Source organism: Canis lupus, chromosome 10 (assembly GCF_011100685.1).
Source record: "Canis lupus familiaris isolate Mischka breed German Shepherd chromosome 10, alternate assembly UU_Cfam_GSD_1.0, whole genome shotgun sequence".
Classification (NCBI taxonomy): Eukaryota; Metazoa; Chordata; class Mammalia; order Carnivora; family Canidae; genus Canis; species Canis lupus.
This window is the reverse complement of record NC_049231.1, coordinates 12,946,558-12,966,978: the sequence shown is the minus strand read 5'-3', so window position 1 is coordinate 12,966,978 and position 20,421 is coordinate 12,946,558. Positions and strand designations below refer to the sequence as shown.

Here is a 20,421-nt window from a genome sequence, read left to right as displayed (position 1 = left end):
AAAAGGACCATAAGGGAAAGGAGGGGAACTGAGTGGGAAAAATTAGAGAGGGAGACAAACCATGAGAGACTCCTAACTCAGGGAAGCAAAGGGTTGAGGAAGGGGAGAAGGGTGGGAGGATGGGGTACTGGTGATGGACATTAAGGAGGGAGTGTGATGTGATTAGCATGGGTGTTATATATTGGCAAGTTAAATTTAAATTAAAAAATAAAAACAACAACAAAATAGCTATTCCTTTTTCCTTATATGCCTTATTCCTATTTTCTTCTTTCATCTCTTTGGGTATTTTAAATCAACTTATTTTAAAGCCTCCTTTATTTACTCTCTCTTAGGTGAGAATCTTCCCACTTACTCCATCTTGACTGTCTCTCACGGCAGTAGTCTCAGTGTGCTTTGTGATTTAAAAATCTATGAGTGTGTCTTCAGTGGGACTTATCTTCCATAGCAACACATGGAAGTTGCATTTATATACTTGTTTCTAGAGACATCAGTATGAGAGCGATTTTTCAATTGCCTCTAAAACCCTAAAATACATACAGGTTCTAAAACATTTTCTTTCTTAAGTTTTCCTGTCTTACTTGGTTTTTCTCCTGTTTTATTGCCATCCCTCTCACTTGCCTTTGCTGGCTCCTTCAGTTCCCTGACTCAAAATGTTTGAATTCTACAGTGCCCTGTCCTGTATAGTTAGGACTTCCTCATCATCAGCATCCAGTCACTTGGCTTTAAATTTTATCTGTATTGGATGATTCACAAATCAATCTTTCTCTCTCTAACTATGTGCTACACACTTAGCTATTAAATTTCCAATTCAGAAGTCTGATATTTAATAGGCATCTCAATCTTAACATTACTGAATCGTTTACTTGAGTATATTCATAATGCTGAAGTGAGAGAGGCCATAGAGAGGTGGCATTTGAAGACAGAGAAGACAAAACGAATTCCAGATACTAGCTCAGTGGTCCTCAGCTTCAGTTTGAATGTGAATATAATTCAGCAATAAATCCAGATTCCTAGGCAACATCTCCAGGGACTCTGCTATGGTAGTTCTAGGCTGGGATCTAGGAATCTGCATCTTAATATCCAGGTGATTCTGATGCAGGGATCTAAGCCCAACACTTTGTAAAACTTTTTTCCTGCCTAATGGTTATGGTGGGATTCCTAATATTATGCTGCCAGCGAGGTTCCCGTTACTTAAGGACAGGGCAGGAATAAGACTTTTCCCATACACAAGTGGATAAGATTGAGAAATTTTAACTGTATTAAAATTGCACTTAAAAATTAGATTTTTTCACCTTTCCTTGTAGGCCAATTTTAGCACAAGAGACATTTGTTAGTTGGACTCACCTATCTTATTTAAATAAAGTGGCCCTGGGGTGCCTGGGTGACTCCGTCAATTAAGCATCTGCCTTTGGCTCAGGTCATGATCTCCGTGTCCTGGGATTGAGCCCTGCATCGGGCTCCCTGCTCAGCAGAGAGTCGGCTTCTCCTGACTCTCCCCCCTTGCTCATGCTCGCTCTCTTTCAAATAAATAAATAAAATTCTTAAAAAAAAAAGTGGCTCTAATAAGGTTTGCTGTGATTGATAGCAGAGAAAAAGAAAGAGTGGAGATGATTACGTATGGTTCCCAGTTCTTTATTCATCTCTCTGCATACATCTGCATTCTCTGATTTAAACCCTGAGCACTTTCATCTTTCTTATTGAAATTACCCATTCCCCACACTATTTTATCTTTTACTTCCTAAATCTTGCTAGGGCCCATCTTTTTTGCATGTTAATCTCTATTAACATGGCCATTTCAATGGCACTGTCTTGGCTGATATAGTTTTTTTGCTGCTGAACATTATAGATTCCTCTTTGGTAGGAAGGCCAATCCCTCAGGTGAGAACCCAAATTCATTCAAGCATACATTATGCCTTTCCCAAAACAACAGACCATGTTTAAATGAGGAGTTTTTAAAAAGCCAACTAAGATAAAGGTAGTACATCCATTCTATTTCTCAACTGCAAGTTGATCATTTCGTTGTTGCTCTTTGCAATATCAGATCCAGTTCTCTAAGAGGAGGGAAGAAAGTGCTCTCTTTTCAGAAATATAGAAACTCTTCCAGGACACTGTAATACTAGTGAGTAAATTCCTTTTAGTAAATTCTAATTGAACATATCGTTGCCAGAAAGTCAATAGACACCTAAAACCATTTTAGCACCATTCTCTATTAATAAAACACTACAAAAATAATAACATTGATGTACTCTGTTCTGAATTTCATAACATGATATTTGTTCCTAATGATGGTTTCATTTTGAAATCTGAGGTACTATTATCAGAAAAATTATAGGTATTTGAAGGTCATTGCTGTCAAGTCATCATCTTTGGCCAATTGTGGTAGCTTGATTGCTTTTTTAAAAAGTTATAGTCTATTTAGCAAACTCAGGATTGAAGATAGGATGATTATTTCTATTACTGTTTCAGAATTCACATGAAATATAATTGTGACTTGAATGATCTGAAAGGCTAAAGTCACTGGTACCCAAAGATGATTCCCAAACTGTCTTTTCCATCATGGAAGAGAGCACTGAAGCTGGCTAAAAAAATCACCTTTATATCCCTAAGGGAAAGTTGAAAGCGTATTTTAGACAGAATTGCTGAAAATGCTAGAAATATATGCTGGTCACAAAAGGCTTGATGGAGGGCAGAAGCTGTAAAAACTAGCAATTCCTCTACTATAAATATTCAGTAAGAATTCTAGGCACCCCAGAATTCTAGTAAAAAGAGGTAAGTAATTTTCTAAGGCAGTATTTGTACAGCTCATTGCTACCATCGACCTAAGGGAAAATCTGGGGTGCCCAAGGTTGCTAGGCACTGTGTGGATGGCATCACTGTGTTGTGATCTGCTTACTCTCCTGTCCTTCTTACACAGAAGATCTTAACTTTGCTTTGCTAACTGTTGCTTGACCTAGTGAAATTCTTTGGGCTCATACGTGCATGTTATCTGTTTTCTCCTGTGGCTGATGACAACTAGGAGAAAGCGTTATTCAAGTCCATGGGTATTTACCTCACCGAAGAAATAAAGGTGAATGTATTTTGTTATCTGGATGGCCATCATACTAAATAAGAAGGAAAGAATGGATATCGTTACAGAATTGGAAGTTGCTACCACACAGTATCCTCAGAATCCTGCCCTCAGCTAAAAAGATCCTACAAACATTTAAGAAAAAATTATACAATTGCTAACTATAAGCAAGATAAAATAAATATAAAATAAGAATTATGTGAAAGGCTATGGATTAAAGTGAGGAAAGCTTAAATATTTGAAGAATAGATAGGACATCTAGGATTAGAAGCTCAACTGGTTATTAGCACTGGGAGTGTAGATAAAGGAGGAAATTCTGGACTAAAAGAGGTAAATAGGTGATAAATAGGACATTTGATAAATAGGACTTTTTCAAACTACACCCACTTCTGTCCACCCAAAATCTCTGAGGTGCCTCTGTACAGCCAAGTGTGTTCCATTTGTGGGAAAATGAAGTAGGGGAAAAGATGGAGACCAGTTAATCTAAATTCATGAGTCTTAAAGCTGACTTGAGGACAGGTAATTCTCCTTATCAGATATTTCTACTCATCTCAGTGAAGAAGGTCTTTGATGTTTGTTTTTGCTTTCTCCTCGTTTCAGGGTGCTTTTCAGGAAATAATGATCAATTCTTGGCAATTCATCAGAAGAGCGGGAAGCCAGCATTCATTTATCACCATTCACAAGACATTGAGAAGAGCCTGGATATAGCCCCACAAAAGATATATAAACATAGCTACCATGCCTCTTCTAAAGCTCAAATAAACAAACGCCACCAAATAGTTAACTCAGCATTTCCTAGACCTGCAGATGACCCTTCGCTCAATCTGCTGGCCATGGCTGGTCAGGATCTTGAAGTGGAAAACCTTCCAATCCCTGCAGCAAATGTCATTGTGGTGGTAAGTATTGGGTTATGCTGATGCTGACACTTTCCTCTGTGGTGGCTGCTTGAAAAAAAAACAAGAACAAACTAATAAGAAACCGTGTCTGTGTGCTTGTGTGCACAGCACAGTGCATGGCACATGTAGGTACTTAATAAATCTTTAAATAAAACATGGCTTTAGGAAGGCCTTGCAGTTATAGTAGATCATATTATGCACTGAGCCTCTGTCTTCTGTGATAATCTGTTCTGAGTGGGGCTTAGTCTCAGTGTATATAAATAAATCATACTTAACTAAGGATCTCTGGTCACAAATGAAGAGAGACCACTGAAAGGACAAGGTGTTATGGAGGAGAGATCATTTTCTGTCACTGGAATAAAAAAGTGGTTTGGGAGTAATTGATAATATTCCTAATACCGCTGATATATTCCTAACATCCTAACCACCAATGCAGTGGTTCCATTGCTTGTATTCTTAGGGTATGTAACCCAGGCCAGAGTTTCTTGATTTATGGAGGTGTCATAGTTTAAGTACAGCCTGAGGTTGATGCCCTGTTTAGACTATAGTCCCTCTTAAGTTTAAGATCACAACAGGAGGATTCACATTAAAACTATAAATCAGTAGCCAAATGGTTGTTATTGCATTTCTGTCCCCAAATATAATCAAATATGTTGACTTTTAAGGCCAAGTCATTCAATTAAACCATGTTTGTGTTTTGACAACCTCTCTATGAACCAAATGTAATTAGATTTAATAAGTTTTTTTTTTTTTTTTTGCTTTCCCTAATCTTTTTTTTTTTTAACCTACTGCCTATAGGACATGTTACTTGGTATTGACAATCAAAGATCTATTCATTGATGTTTTCAACTAGCATACACAGGAGTATTTATTATGATCCAGTTGTCATTTGGGGGATCCAGAAATAGAGACAAATGAAATGGAATCTCTGGCTTTCTTTGGGAAATGTCTGAGAGGAAATGTCAGTAATTCAATAAAAAAATTATAAATTGAGAACATGAGATGAGCTCTTGTTACAAAACTATGTGGGTCACTTGGCCTCCTGAAATACTTGAACAAATTTTGTGCATTTACATGAATAACAGATGTTCTGAAGGTGAAAGCCATGTACTCTGTCTCTTTGGTGAAGATAAATGATGTTAATGAAGTGGCTCTATCTGGATGTGCCTGTGTCCATGCGAGGGCTCGGGGAGATATTCCCCTGGTGACCATCATATTCCCATAGTTATCACCTCTTAAAGTCACCGTGAATTACTGTCCAGGAGGTTTGTTCTATCTTGTAAGGCAATGGACTGTCTAGTTAATTTAATATTACACAGGATAAAAGGCATCAATAAGGAATTCTAGCAAGACATTCCACTTTTAGCTTATTTGTGGTTTGGAAACTCATGAAGAAGCTGTGCTTTTTCCGACGAGTGATTATTGCATGAAGGCAACGGGAGATGTTGCTGTGTTAGCCTTCCCTAACCTCTCTTGATCGAGCCTCTAACCATGCTGTGGCTGTGGTAGCTTACAACAGTGGCTGGTGTTAATGTTTCCTGTACTCTATTGATGTTACTTATGCCTGTGTGATTTAGTAGGAGAACCAGGGAAATAGGGTTATTTTTAAATAAATCAATAATGTTCCGCTGACTCATACAGCAGACGGTCAACATTCAATCAAGTATCAGCTGGTTTGAAGGTTCATTCTATCCAGGAAAGAGGTTTGGAAATGAAGTATAGATGATGAAAGAGAGAGAACTGGTGGCTAAATGACTTTGATAGAGTAATTGATGACTGTGTAGCAAGGTGGCATGTGTTTAGGTATATATATATATACATGTATATATACGTATACATATATCAAGAGAGACTGTGTTACTTGAGGAATATCACGGGGGTGCCAAAGAATTATTTTATGGCTTAATTTATACCAAGATGAGCAGTATTTATGAGTATTAGTTTCCCAAGTTAGGGAAATTACTAGGATTTTTTTTTTCAGCCAGAGTAAAAATACCGGTGACAACTTCTAAAATATATATATGTAACTTTTAAGGCTTCCATGGACAGAGGGAGAGATGACTTTCCCCCCTTCTTCCTATGTTTTTTTCTCTCCCTCTTGTTTCTGACATCATTAAGACAATGAATTTTAGAATGAGAAATTGAACAGGGACGTGAGAGATGTATGTGTCACTCCTCCTTTCCTGATTCCCAGTTGTCTCCACAAAGCATTTCATTAGAGCATTTGTCCACAAATGAATTTTTTTTCCTTTTTCTTCTTTCTTTTATGACCAGGAAAATCTGTAGTTCATTTATTCCGAGGAGAGAACAGCGTAATTAGAATGTTTATCCCAAAGAATGCTAATTACATTTCAGAAGCTCAATTAAGAACCTGTTATTAGGATTTCTGCACAAATGCAATATGGACAGAATATGAATGTCCTCAAGGTCAGTGCTGTAGTAGGAGTCAAAAAAATGGCTTTAAACAAACGTGTGCTGGAGATCCCATAGTTATAAGTCCCCAACATCGGAGAGGAGAGGTATGGATGAAAGTGGTAGAGTGGAAGCAGCTGCAGGCTTTTCCAGTTCAGCAAGTTCAGCCTAGGTTGCTGAGTGAAGAATGTTCTAGCCTGGGAAAAATCTATGAAAACTGGGACTAGGAGGGCTTTGGAATCTAAAACGTGGGGGGATTATGGCTGACTTCAATGGATGGTCTTCATAGGAAGGAAAATAAAAGGAAGAAAAAGAAGAAGGAGGGGGATAAGAGAAAGAGGAGGAAGAGGAGGATGATGAGAAGAGGGGAGAACATGGGATGGGAGGAAGGAAGGAGGAGAAAAGAGAGGATACAGTGGCAGTGGCAGTTCTTAGGGCAGAAGGAAGACTTCTCTAAGCACCTAAGAAGATGATGGGGAATGTCCCGGAGTCCTAGATGGACTCTGTGAGTTTCCTAGATGCCTAAGGCTTCCCGTCTTGCTCACCATTCACCCAGACCAGCAGACAGACATTCTCTTGTGTTTTTTTGACACAACTTTCTCTGAAAATATTTTTATCAGGCAGTTGATTTAGAGGACCAGTAAAACCAAATGCTTTGCATGACTGGGTTTCAGTTACACCCTGAGCTCTGCTCTGCCTCACCTGAGCTTGGCTCTGCTGGTGACCAGTTTATGAGTTTCACCTTGCAGGGAAAGAGACAATTTCTAGATGTGATCTGAAGGGCTTAGAGGGTCCAGCCTTCTCACTGCCTGGACACAGTAAATAAACTTTGTAGCATTTAGTGTGTTATGTGATATGGATGAGTAATTGGTGGACACTTTTTCAAAAGACATATTATTTGGTTTTAAAAAAAAAGAATTTATTTATTTATTTGAGAGAGAGAGAGAGAGCCAGAAGGGGGAAGAGCAGAGGGGGAGAGGGAGAGAGGGAGAGAATCTCCAGCAGACTGCACTGAAGGCTCAATCCCATGACCCTGAGATCACGACCTGAGCGGAAACCAAGAGTTGGACGCTCAATGGACTAAACCACCCAGGTGCCTCAGAAGACGTTGTTTTAATCATAATTTTGTATTTGTATAGGGAATATTCCAAAAGGTGATTTAACCTACATACCTACCATTGGAATTCTACTATGTCAGGAATTCCAGTTAGGAATATTTTGTGGCTGGTGACAAGAATTCAGTCCAAACTGGAGAAAATCCCATAGTTCAGGTAACATTTCTGTAGTACGTGTAGCTTTAGGTATGGTTTGATCGAAGACAAATAATTGGCCAGGATCAGTCTCCTCGCTCTGCTTTCACTGGGGTGACCTCCTTCTCTGACTGAGTCTCTGTTCTTCATCTCAACATGGTTTCCTTTTCCTCCTGGAGATTTATCCTTGCAGGTTCATATTTATTGGAAAAGAATGATCCTTTTACAGCCGTCAGTAATATCCTGGGCATCTCCATGACTAGTCCAATTTAAGTTAATTACTCACTTCATCCCTGAACAATTTGCAGCCTGGTGATAAAATTAGACTAATTATCCCAAGCCTAAACTACATGCTCCACCCCTAGAGCATCCCTAAAAACCCACAAGCTATTTATGGGAGGGGAGGTTACTTGAATAAAAATTGGGACACTATTAACAAGCAAAGATAGAATAGATGTCAGAGAGTAGTTAAATATGTGCTAGAGCAGAGTATCTGGACTTCAGCTTTTAAGACACAATAGCCCCTTCAAGAAATAATAAGGATATGAGGACCTACAACGTGGCCTCAGCAATGGTGATTCTTGTACTCAGGAATGAGTGATGAAGGCTATACTTTCAACTTTCTGACAGTGGCCCAGGTGGGCAGCAGACTTATTCTGATAGAGGAGAAAATTCATGCCCCAACGCCCAGAACGTTTGCCAGTTAGGCCTGTGATTTAGTGCAATCTGTTAGACGCGTGATATTATGTCTCAAATTTGTGAAAACCACTGTTGCCTTTGTCATAGGCAGCTTATATGGGCGGCGGGGAGTGGGGGACAAGAATGCTGTGTTGAGCTAGCTGTAGTGGAGGCAGGTGCATGGGCTCATTCCTGAGCTAAGTGACTAGCTCGTGGTGGGCAACTCACAGAAAGTGTGATTCTAATGCCGGCTTTGGGAAAATTAGGACTTATTTTGTGTGAAGGGGTATTGGGGTCAAATACTAAATACCGAGTACAAAACACTAAATGGATGTAAGACACAAGCCTACTGTAATGTAGAATGTGACTCAGATGTCTTCCAATACAGTCTTGGGACACTTGTCCTAAGTTCCCAGAGGGAATAAATATAAAAGCCTGCAAGAAAAATGTACTATGGTGGTACATTTGTGAAATAATCAAATATGCAATCCTTTTTCTTGATTTTCAGATAAGTGTATACATTTTAGAAGTGTTTCCGTCCTCCTTGAGAAATGGTATTTTGTCTGTAGACCCCACCAACTTTATCATCTTGGATTTGATCTGTGTATTAGTTGCTTATTGTTGCATAACATGTTGCCTCGATATTTAGCAGCTTAAAATGAGAGATAGTTATGATTTCACAGTTTCTGAAGGTCAGGGATCTGGGAGCCCATTAGCTGTATAGTCCTTTTGCCTCAGGGGTTACTGTTGTCAAGCTTGCAAGCTCTCCCACGAGACTCCAGTTCCTCACGCATGGACATCTCCACAGGGCTGCTCACAACACGGCTTCCCCAGATCATGTGAAGAGAGAGAGAGAGAGACACCACACTGCCATGCTGACCTAGTCTCCAAATCACACACCATCGTTTCCACTTTTTCTATTCATTAGGCATGAGTCGCTGGGTCTAGCCCATATTCAGGAGGGGACTACAGAGGGCATGAATACTAGGAGGCCAGGAGCACCGGGGACTAGTTTGGAGTGTGGGTACCACAATCTTCAAAGCAAAATTGGGGCATCTTTGTATTATTCCATTGCTTGTTACGTACCCTTACCTATGAACGTCAGGAAGGGGAACTGTATGCTGACACCAAAGGACGGCATGCTCACATTTACAGAAATTTCATCATAAGGAGTAATGATGGAAGAAACTATGTCTGTGAAGAGCCTTCAGGCATCAAAAGACCCTCGTGTTTAGTTTCCAGTTTACAGAAAAAGAAAAGAAGGCCCCATGTCTTTAACTTTCTCCAGGCTATACAGTTAATAGTAAGGGCCAGGCACAATACAAATCCAAATTTGTCTGACATCAAAACTCAAACATTTATAATTTTACCATAAATCATTTGGTTTTCCTTGGGAAAGTATTATAAATGTTCTCAGTAGAAAATTTAACTTTATGGATTCCATTTTACTTAAGCTAATGATAATGTTAATTTTCATCCTCTGAAAATACACTCATAGATAGCTACATCTCAATGTTGAAGCCAGAGAGTAAAAGGTAAAAGATCCATGTTGGCCAGTCAGTGATGATAAGAAGAAAGGAAATGTTGTGTCAAATTAGGTTTTATTTTTGAGAAAGTCAAAAAGAAGAAATTCTGTAATCTACTTCAGAAATTTGGTTAAATTTTTGCTCTTTTCTTAATCTAAATCCTTTATATCAAACTATCAGATCTTCTTACATGATCACCTTTCTTTTTATCCCAAACATTTGCATTTTGGAAATCTTGATGCTTAGAATCCCCAGATATTACTGTACCCCTTCAAATTGTCTTGAAGTAGAAAGTTCATTCTTGAGCTTGGCATCCTGACAGTCATAATTGTCGCCATCTGTTGCTTTTCTCCATTTCTCACTACTAAAGCAGCAAGGAAGATGCTGGAACACATTCTGGAAATGCTAGAGGTCAAGCTAAGGCAAAATCTATGTGAAGTTTTGACACTGGACTACTCAGTGCATTTGCTTGTTTTGGATCACTTAGACTCAATATTAGAATGACTGGAGTCTTAAGAGAACTGGTTTAATTGATTATCATACTAATTGGACATTGGATATTTAGTAATATCTTTGTTTTGACTCCAAAAGTAATGTACTTTCATAGACTTTCAGAATATTTAGGAACATAGAGAAGGAAAAATAGGTATAAAAATAATCCTTAACTGTTAGGTAATAATGTCATATTGATATATAGATCTATATAGTTTCATATATAGGTATAGACTTACAGATATATGGAATCTGCATACATAAAGCTTGTAGGTTTTTTTACTTAGTGTGTATTTTGGATATCTCCTGGTGCCCAGGAGACTATCTATTATTATAGATCTGTAATATAGATTGATATATTATAGATCTATCTATATATAATAGATAATCCAGGAGATTATTATTAACTATCTTTATAAAGCATCTTTTTTAATAACTGCTAAAAACTCCATTGTATAACAGATTTTACCATTTTATGTATTGACTTATATTCCCAATACCTTCAGTGGTTTAAGATAGCTAATTCTGAAAAGAAATAAGTGTTGACTGTGACAAACATAGTGTTCTTTTCATTGTAGCTGCCTGATTAATATTATTGAGAAATTTAGGGAGTTTATCTTAAGGAAACTACTCTCTTTATGAACTCTATATGTAACTGTAATATGGGTTCTGTTATTTCTTTCACTTGGCCAAAGTATTTACATTGCATAAATCTTAAGTCAAAAGCAAGGGAAATATTGAAAGCAGTCAAAGAAGTTAGTAGGACAAAAGAAAAGGGGGGGGGATGTTCTGTTTAAAAACACATAAAATGTTGTATTTCAGGATTTTTCATTGAGAAAGTTGGAAAGTGCTGTTTCTTTCTGTTGGAGGCTAACAACTTTTTTGTAATCTAAAATTTCCACGGTACTGTAGAAACAAATGGTGTCTGCAGATGAACAAAGTGGGTAACTTTCCTTTGGAGCAAATATTTTTTCCCCAGGTCTCTCTCTAAAAATTGTGCTTTGGGTTTTCCAGTTGTTAAGAACTGTTCTTTTGTACCTTCTGTGAATGACTTTGTCCCCCTTCCTTTCTTTTCTTCCTTCTTTCTTCCTCTATTTCTTTTTTTTTTTTTTTTTATTTATTTATGATAGTCACAGAGAGAGAGAGAGAGAGGCAGAGACACAGACAGAGGGAGAAGCAGGTTCCATGTACTGGGAGCCTGATGTGGGATTCGATCCCGGGTCTCCAGGATCGCGCCCTGAGCCAAAGGCAGGCGCCAAACCGCTGCGCCACCCAGGGATCCCCCTCTATTTCTTTCTAATCATAAACACTATGAATCATGCTTAGTTTTGTTTGTTTGTTTTGTTATTGTTACTATAAGATGCTTCACTTTAAACTCTGATTGCTAGTGGATAAGCATATTGGGCTTTCCTGGCTTCTGACCCTGCCTGTGCATGATGGGTTTGATACTATTGCTAAATATTATATTTAGCAAATAAAAACCTTTGCTAAAATGCCTTCATTCCCTCAACTTGATCTCCATAGCTCCGGTAGCAGAAACGATTTGTTCCTTTCTCTTGTTTAAGGAAAAGACAGGAGCTAAACATCTTTGGGAGGTTGTCTCCCTGGGCAAATTTACAGAGCTTCTTCATCGGCAACTTTTAACCTTAGTAACTGAGGGCAGCACACATGAAGCATCACATCATGAGTGACCACAGGGCCACCCAGGAAACAGAGGTCCTTTACCTTCTGTCCTGTCATCCTTTCTCTTTCAAACCACAGATTTCCATGGGCCAAGATTGTTCTAGCAAACCCCACTTCTCACACCAAAACATAAAGGGAAAAATTCCTCCTACATCTCTCTTCTACTCTTTACGTTCATGACATGTCTGGCCACCAAGTGTGAAGAGGTGGCAAGTTTCCCACACCAAGCAATTCCGTGACACCAGCTATGTGTTCTATGATTTAACTCAATTGTGACTATCCAGTTGGAGATAGCATCAGGTCCTTTTACTTACTAGAATGCCAGTTAATAAGAAAAGCTATTGTGATCCAGGGATAGGGAAATGGAAAAGATGCAGAGGACAAACATGAAGGGCATAAGACAGAAAGAAGGAGTGCAGAGCCTTCATGTGTTGTCTGGCGTCACCACGGGTTCACCAACCTTAAAGCTCTCTGGACCCCATTCTTTTGTGTTTTTATGGAGGCTTCATTATGTAGACACGATTGATTAAATCATTGTTCATTGGTGATTATTCAACTTCCAGCTCCCCTCCTTTTCCCAGAGGTTGAAGGGTGGGACTGAAACCTATCCCTCTAATCACTTGGTTGGTTCTTTGGCCACCTGACTGCCCATCTTTAGGGTGTTTCCAAAAGTCACCTTATTGACATAAAACTGATTGGAAGGGCTTGTTATGAATAATGAAAGACACCTGTTTCACCTTTATGGCTCTGAAGTTAATTCAGGAACCAAACCATTGAGTATGACAAAAGATGCCCCTATTGCTGTTAGATGTGAAACTACAAGAATTTTAGGAGTTTTGTGCCAGGAACTGTGGATGAAGACCAAAGTGTTGGGTTTTTTTGTTTTGTTTTGTTTTTAACTGACCCATATACCTAATTTTATTTGTTTATTTATTTATTATTTTTTAATTAATTTTTTATTGGAGTTCAATTTGCCAACATATAGCATAACACCCAGTGCTCATCCTGCCAAGTGCCTCCCTCAGTGCCCGTCACCCAGTCACCCCAACCCCCCGCCCACCTCCCTTTCCACCACCCCGTGTTTGTTTCCCAGAGTTAGGAGTCTTTCATGGTCTATCTCCCTCTCTGATATTTCCCACTCATTTTCTCTCCTTTACCCTTTATTCCCTTTCACTATTTTTTATATTCCCCAAATGAATGAGACCATATAATGTTTGTCCTTCTCCAATTGACTTACTTCACTCACCATAATACTCTCCAGTTCCATCCACGTTGAAGCAAATCGCGGGTATTTGTCATTTCTAATGGCTGAGGAATATTCCATTGTATATATAGACCACATCTTCTTTATCCATTCATCTTTCTTTTTTTAAAATATTCTATTTATTTATTCATGAGAGACACAGACACACACAGAGAGAGAGGCAGAGACACAGGCAGAGGGAGAAGCAGGCTCCAAGCAGGGAGCCTGATGTGGGTGGGATTCGATCTCGGGTCTCCAGGATCACGCCCTGGGCTGAAGGTGGCGCTAAACCACTGAGCCACCCAGGCTGCCCTCCATTCATCTTTCGATGGACACCCAAATTGTTGGGTTTTTTTAAAAAAAAAATTATAATCACAGTATCACATCAGTGTAGCCACTTATCATTGCCTTTTCATAAGGAGATTTGTCATAATGTTGTACTTTAAGTATTTCCAAATTTTGTTTTTAAGGTATGAAAGTATAATCCAGCCATTATTCTTGTCCTAAGTTGGTTCTTTCAGTACCTGTGTGCCATATTTGGATCATTTGAATTCAGAAAAATAAGAGGACATCATCAGCTTTGCATATCTATCCATTTAGCCTACATTTTCATATGATTTCACTTTTTCACTAAAACAAGTTAGCAACTTAGATAACTTCGAAAAAAAAGGAAGAGAAAGACCCACTTTTGAGGGATAGGCCCCATGTTCACAGACAATTTCTAAAATTGCAGGAGGAGATGTGTTTATGAGATTTGTTTGCCCTCTTCTCTGGAAATGTGACACGAATTCCAAGAAGTCCTGAAAGATTTAGAGAATGCTGAGAATATGCATCAAGGCAATCAGGGCTAAAAATCTGTCTTATTCTGGGATTTCCTGAATTGCTTTTATGAATGTCATCCAATCAATTATTCTGAATATCTTGGGGTTTATATATGTTTGTGTGTCTGTAGTTCCTCTTAATTATTTCATGCTCCCAGTATGGACCTAGTGAAGCTGCATTGTTTAAGAATTTGATCATTTTTCTGGCCTGAAAACATGGCAACTGAAAGTGGGTATTTAACCAGAACAAGTTCATGTTGGTTCTTTGTGCTTTAAGCACATGTTGCTTTCTCTCTCTTCCTTAGAACTGGTCTGTTTTTTCAATAGGACATATTGGGCAACAGATAGCAAAATTATGTTGAATAGGCCATGAGGCAAATTCTTTGAATGTAGGCTTTTAAAAATCATTAATCATTTTTTATGGACAAATGAATTTAAAAAATCTCCTCGTGTATGACAAGTGATGGTGACATCTGTATTCTTAAGTATAATTTTTTCAATAATAAACTCAAGTCTACGCCAAGCCAGATTATGAAAACAACCAAGTCATAGGATACAATGCATTTTTTTTATACAATGTATTTTTGGTAGAAGTCATGGAGACTGGGGAAGAATATATGAGTAACATCTGTAAGGAGCTGAGAACAAGTAGGAGCAACTAAATTTTCAGACATGCAAACATGTTGAACGGACACCTACTCTTTGCTCCTTGCAGCATTCATTTATTCAAATATATCATTGCATGCCTCCCATGTCTTAGGCAGTTAAACAGACTTGAGTAGAAGATTAAAAAGATAAGATCATTGCCGCTATGTGGCTCACATACTAATAGGAGAAAGACAATAAAATAAGTAAACAGCTGAACATGATCATTTCAGGTGGTGCTGAGAGCACTGAGGAAAACAAAACCGAGGGCAGCCCGGGTGGCTCAGTGGTTTGGTGCCGCCTTCAGCCCAGGGTGTGATCCTGGAGTCCCAGGATTGAGTCCCACCTCGAGCTCCCTGCATGGAGCCTGCTTCTCCCTCTGCCTGTGCCTCGGCCTCTCTCTCTCTCTCTCTGTGTCTCTCATGAATAAATAAATAAATTTAAAACAAATGAGTTCTGGTGGCAGAGAGAACACAGTGGGGACTACATAATGTTGGATCTTGAGGGATTCTGTTGGGTATTCAAGGATACTTAGAGACTGCATCAAGGTATAGCTCCTAAATGGAAGTCATGTGAAAGAATAATAATTCTGGAATCAGCAGAACTGTGTTGTAATCCCAAATCAGGCACTTATGACTTGTGTTTTTTTCCCCAGGGACTGACTTACCATCTCTGCATTTCAGTTTCCTCAGTTGTAAAAAAGATATACTAACAAGACCCATCCTGCGGAATTTTTGTAGGAATTGGATGAGATAAAGCATTCAAAGCACTTAGCATCAGGCCTGACACATAGTAAGATCCTTATGAAAATTGGCTGCTATTATTAGCATTATATGGAACAACGGAAAATATAACTTCTCAGTCTTAGTACCAAGAATACTTGTATTTCTCCTGAGCCACTGGTTGGCTTGTAATTATATCTTTTACATGCTGTGAATCATGTTTCCTTTTTTCTTTCCCTGCTAAAAAGCTATGAGCCAAATTTGTAGTCCACCTCTAGCAAATATAGAGAACTTTATTGAGTGCCTTATTTATTTTGTGAACTAGCTTCATTCTTGGCTGGATGTTTGCTTTTCTTCACTCATTTTCCTTCTAATTCAATTTCCTCATTTCCTTAATTTTTATTCAGTTTTATTTTGTAGTATAGGTGTTTTCATAAGCTGCTATAATTCCTTTTTGTGACACATTCTGTCTAAACAAATAGTCACTACAACAAAATAGCCATCAGCACGAACAGGTTGTCTGAATGTTACACAGCAGGAAGTTCCCTCACGGGGAAATTTGTTTACCTATTAGGTTTGAAAAAAAAAAACAAGAAAATACAGTTCATATGAAAGGAATACAAGGTGTACAATGATCTGTTGGCTCTTTGCTCAGCAGGCCATTCTGAATGTCAGGGAACAGTCTTCATTCTCATTGTGAACACAGTGGGAACAGATGGTTCCAGAAGGAGACATCCTGGGCTCATATGCCTGTTTGGCCATTGACTACGTTTGAGATCTTGGGCAAGTCAATGAACATTTCTGAGTCTTTGTTGTTAATGATGATTGTATATCTGACCTGGCTACCTGCTTTGATTCTTTATAGGATAGTGAATTTTTCCTGTAAAGCATAACATTTTCACCATGTCAGTTGTCACCATCATGGGGGTGGTGATGATGGTGAGGATAATCAGCAGAGTTGTCCATTTTAATCTCCTCTGATCTTGGGGTAAAAAATCTCTGCACTGTAACAGCTTCCTCCCTTGTTGTGTAAATCTAGGAGGTACCCTTTGGGTGGTAGTTGAAGCCCACAGCATCCCCTGGAGCTGCATGTGGCGGCCCTCGCAGAAACCCTGCTAGTGTGCCATTGCTAATTACCGGGGCCATTAACATCTTCTTCCCTTCCTGAGTGTCTGCTTTGTTCCACCAACGAGCACTTCGGTTCTTCTGAGGCTGGACACCTGCCTTCTTACTTGCTTTGTCTTTGACCTCGGATCTCACAGCCAGCCCTCACCTCTCCCTGCTGGTGGCTTTTCATGCTGTCATGAGCCACCTTGTTGTGCAACTCCCACCAGCTACTCTTATCTGCTGAAAGCCTAATCATCTTTTCCATCAGCCAGAATGTGCCAACACCTGCTCCAAGATGAGTCTTTCTTTTCACCTAAAATTTTCTGAAGTATGGGGCGCCTGGGTGCGCCAGTCAATTGAGCATCTGACTCTTGATTTTGGCTCAGGTCGTGATCTCAGGGTCCTGAGATAGAGCCCTGTGTTGGGCTCCGTGCTCGGTAGGGAGTCTGCTTGAGGATTTCTCTCCTTCTCCCTCTGCCCCTCGCCCTGCTCTCTCTCTCTCTCTCAAATAAATAAATAAATACACCTAAATTTTTCTGAAGTAGAATAATGTGTTGATGGCCTTTAGGATTGTTACATGAGCTGTATTGTCAAGAACCTCTGTTACGAAGATTTTTTATTTTTTTAAAAGATGTTATTAATCCAAATGCGGAATAACTTAATTGATAACATAATAACTTAATCCCAATTTTTAGGGAAGATCAGGTAATAAGGATTCCACATACTCCAGTAACGGAAGCTTACCTTTATAATTACGTAGGAATGTAAATCTTTTTAATTTATACACATATTTCTCTCTTTTAAATGCATATATATTTTATTGTTGTTTTAAAACATGGTCATACTTAGTCTCCAGCTGGCTTTTCTTAAAAATAATAAGTCATTGGGCTTCCTGCTCAGTGGGTAGCCTGCTTCTCCCTCTCCCTCTCCCTACTTGTGTGCTTTCTCTCTCTTTCTCTCAGTCAAATAAATAAATAAAATCTTTAAAAAATAATGATAATGTCATAGATATACCTCAGAGTCTTTAGATGTAAATTTGGTTTATTTCTTCTAAATAGTTGCCTAATTTTCAAGTTTATATATACTGTACTTTCTTAAACTATCCTCAGACTCAGTGCACATTGAGGTTATTTGCAGTTTTCTTGCTTTGTGTGTATGTTTCATGTCTGCCACAGCAAAACTGCCACGATAAATATCTCATATGTAGACCCCTGGAGAAAGAGGAGCATGTATATGTATACACAACACGTGTGTATGTATATAAATGTATATATTTTATATATATATGAATAAGAGATTTTCAAAAGAGAGATTAAAGTATTTTAATTAATATGTCACCAAATTGTTCTTTTCTGAACAGTTGTAGCAATTTGTCCTCCTACCAATAATGCATAAGGGGGCCTGACTGATTGAGAATCTCTCCAGCAGTGGTTAGTTGTTCTTCATGTCCATTGACCAAGATAGTACAGGTCATACTTCCTTATTGCTTCCATTTGCATTTCCACTGAGCATCTCACCTGTGTTGGGTATTTGGATTTCCTCTCATTCGGTTGCTCGTTCATAACATGCATATCAGGTCAATTATCTTTTCTCTTAACAATTTGTAGAAGCTCTTTGCTTATTGGGACATCTGTCTGCCATGTGGATTGCATTTATTTCTTCCCAGGCTCTCATTTCCCTTTTTTTTTTTTTTTTTTTTTTTTATGGTGTCTTTCACTCTCCCAGTCTTTAGTTGCTTTGTGTTCATAATTTATCTTTGCCTCCTTTTAAAAACCAACTTTGGGACTCTCTTTTTTTTTTAATTTAATGATATGTCATGGTCGTTCTCACAAGGTAGAATTAACTCTCTCACTTGTCTTTCCCTCTTTTCTTTATACGAGGATGAACTTACGCGTGTGTAGTTCTGCGTAAGTGAGCAGTCACTCATTCGTTTCATTTTTTATTGCAGTCATTTTTGTTTAATGTTGCTTTGTGGCTTTCCCTCTCCTTCCCTTCATCTGCTCTGTCTCCTTCTATTGAAGCCTCATATCCTTTTGATCATTCACACAGGAAGAATCTAAGAATTTGGTTGATTTTCTTTACGCTCGTATAATCACGCAGACATATGCACAGGCACGCTCCCTCACACACAGATATGTGCATATATTTGCACATGTACCTGTAGTATGATTTTATCATTTTGTGTTCCACAAAAATAATATAATATTCTAGACATGTCTCTGCTTTTCTTCCCGTATTTTTCCCAGTGATAGCTCATGGAAAACTTCTTTTTTTTAATTAAAGATTTTATTTATTTATCCAGGAGAGACAGACAGAGAGAGGCAGGGACACAGGCAGAGAGAGAAGCAGGCTCCATGCAGGGAGCCCAATATGGGACTCGATCCCAGGACCCCAGGATCACACCCTGGGCTGAAGGCGGCGCTACACCGCTGGGCCACCCAGGCTGCCCTCGTGGAAAACTTCCAACCAATGGTCATGATGGCCATGACTGATTCTTTTTTAATGGTACATATAGCTGCTACCTGGTGTGGTTATGCCATAATTTATTCAACCACTCCTCCATTAATAATAATTCACACATTGTTTCTACCCTTGTTTTCAGCCCTGTGAATAATATAAAAACATTTTTGAACATACACTGCTACATGCTGTTGCTTTTATTTCTGGGGAATGGATTCCCAAAAGTGAGATTGCGGCATTGATATAACTGGATTTACTTCCCAAGAGTAGTAGTATCTTTCATTTGTACCAATAAATGCTACAGTAGCCACACCTTCTATCTCTATCAGCAATGGTGCTATTCTTTCTTGGTGTGATGATAGGTGTAAATATATGCATTTAGACATCATTGTTACTTCTAGTTTCCTTAAGTTTACATATCATTATTTAAATCTTTACATTTAAATTTATATGTAAAAAAATTATATGTGATTATTACTTCTAGTTTCTTTAAAAAGAATAACTTGCCTCTTCTGAATATTTCAGATTGGTCATCGTCTTTGATTGCATTGTGCAGTCTGTCTTCTTTGTGAGTTTCTGACTCCTTTCTGAGTGTCTCCCTGTCACTGTGCCTGACTGCAGTAGCCCCCCAGGTGACGCCTCCATCCTACCTACTTGATTGTCTATGCTATGTTTATAAAGTTTGGATGTGAAAACCAGAAGACTGTGTTTGTTCAAAACATTTGATCATCAGTCAATAGAACTCCCAGTGGAGGCCCAAGGAGTACTGCTTATTATTTTAGCCTGATATTTTAGGAATCATTCAGTTCTTAAGAAAAATTTGCTTTCTAAAAGGTGACTTTGCTAATAAGGGGCAGTTAAAAGGATTCTGTTCTGTAAAACCATTGACCATCAATGTCAGTCTATTTGGGGGTATTAATAGCCTCAGAACTTGCTTATCACATAACAAGGAAAATTTATAACCTCAGATCGCCACCAGCTTAGCAAAGGATGATCATTTCCGTCGGGACATACTGACAGATCCTTTAGTTTGTCACTTGCTCTCCCTACATCCTGCTACCATATCACTAAAATTTACAAAGACTCTGGTCTTGATGGTGTCATAAATGTTGGTATATGGGAACATTTATTTTCTCTCCTACTTCCTCCTGACTTTATCCCTAGCCTGGACAAATGACTCCAGTTGAAGACAGTGGAGATAGCCCACAGAAGGAGGGAGGCGTATAATGAATGTGGTCCTGTCCTTCCAACATTCTCCCAGGAATCAAATCCTTATCAAAGGAACCCAAGTATTTTGGTTCTATAGGTTCAAGCATAGTGAGAAAATCAGTCAGCCCTCTTAAAGACTTCTCATCAGTCATTTAAATTCCTTGTGCTTTGATTCTAGAGTCAGCAAAACTGACTTATTTTCATGACTGG

General features: G+C 38.7%; 1 protein-coding gene across 1 annotated transcript in view; it reads left to right on the top strand.

Annotated features, from left to right (window-relative positions):
* Positions 1-20,421, top strand: part of PTPRR (protein tyrosine phosphatase receptor type R) — a 233,906-nt gene that overhangs the window by 21,194 nt on the left and 192,291 nt on the right. Inside the window, exon 2 of the mRNA XM_038550013.1 lies at positions 3,668-3,963. Coding sequence (XP_038405941.1) covers positions 3,901-3,963 — 63 coding nt within the window. The 5' untranslated portion in view covers positions 3,668-3,900. The remainder of the gene's footprint in view (positions 1-3,667; positions 3,964-20,421) is intronic.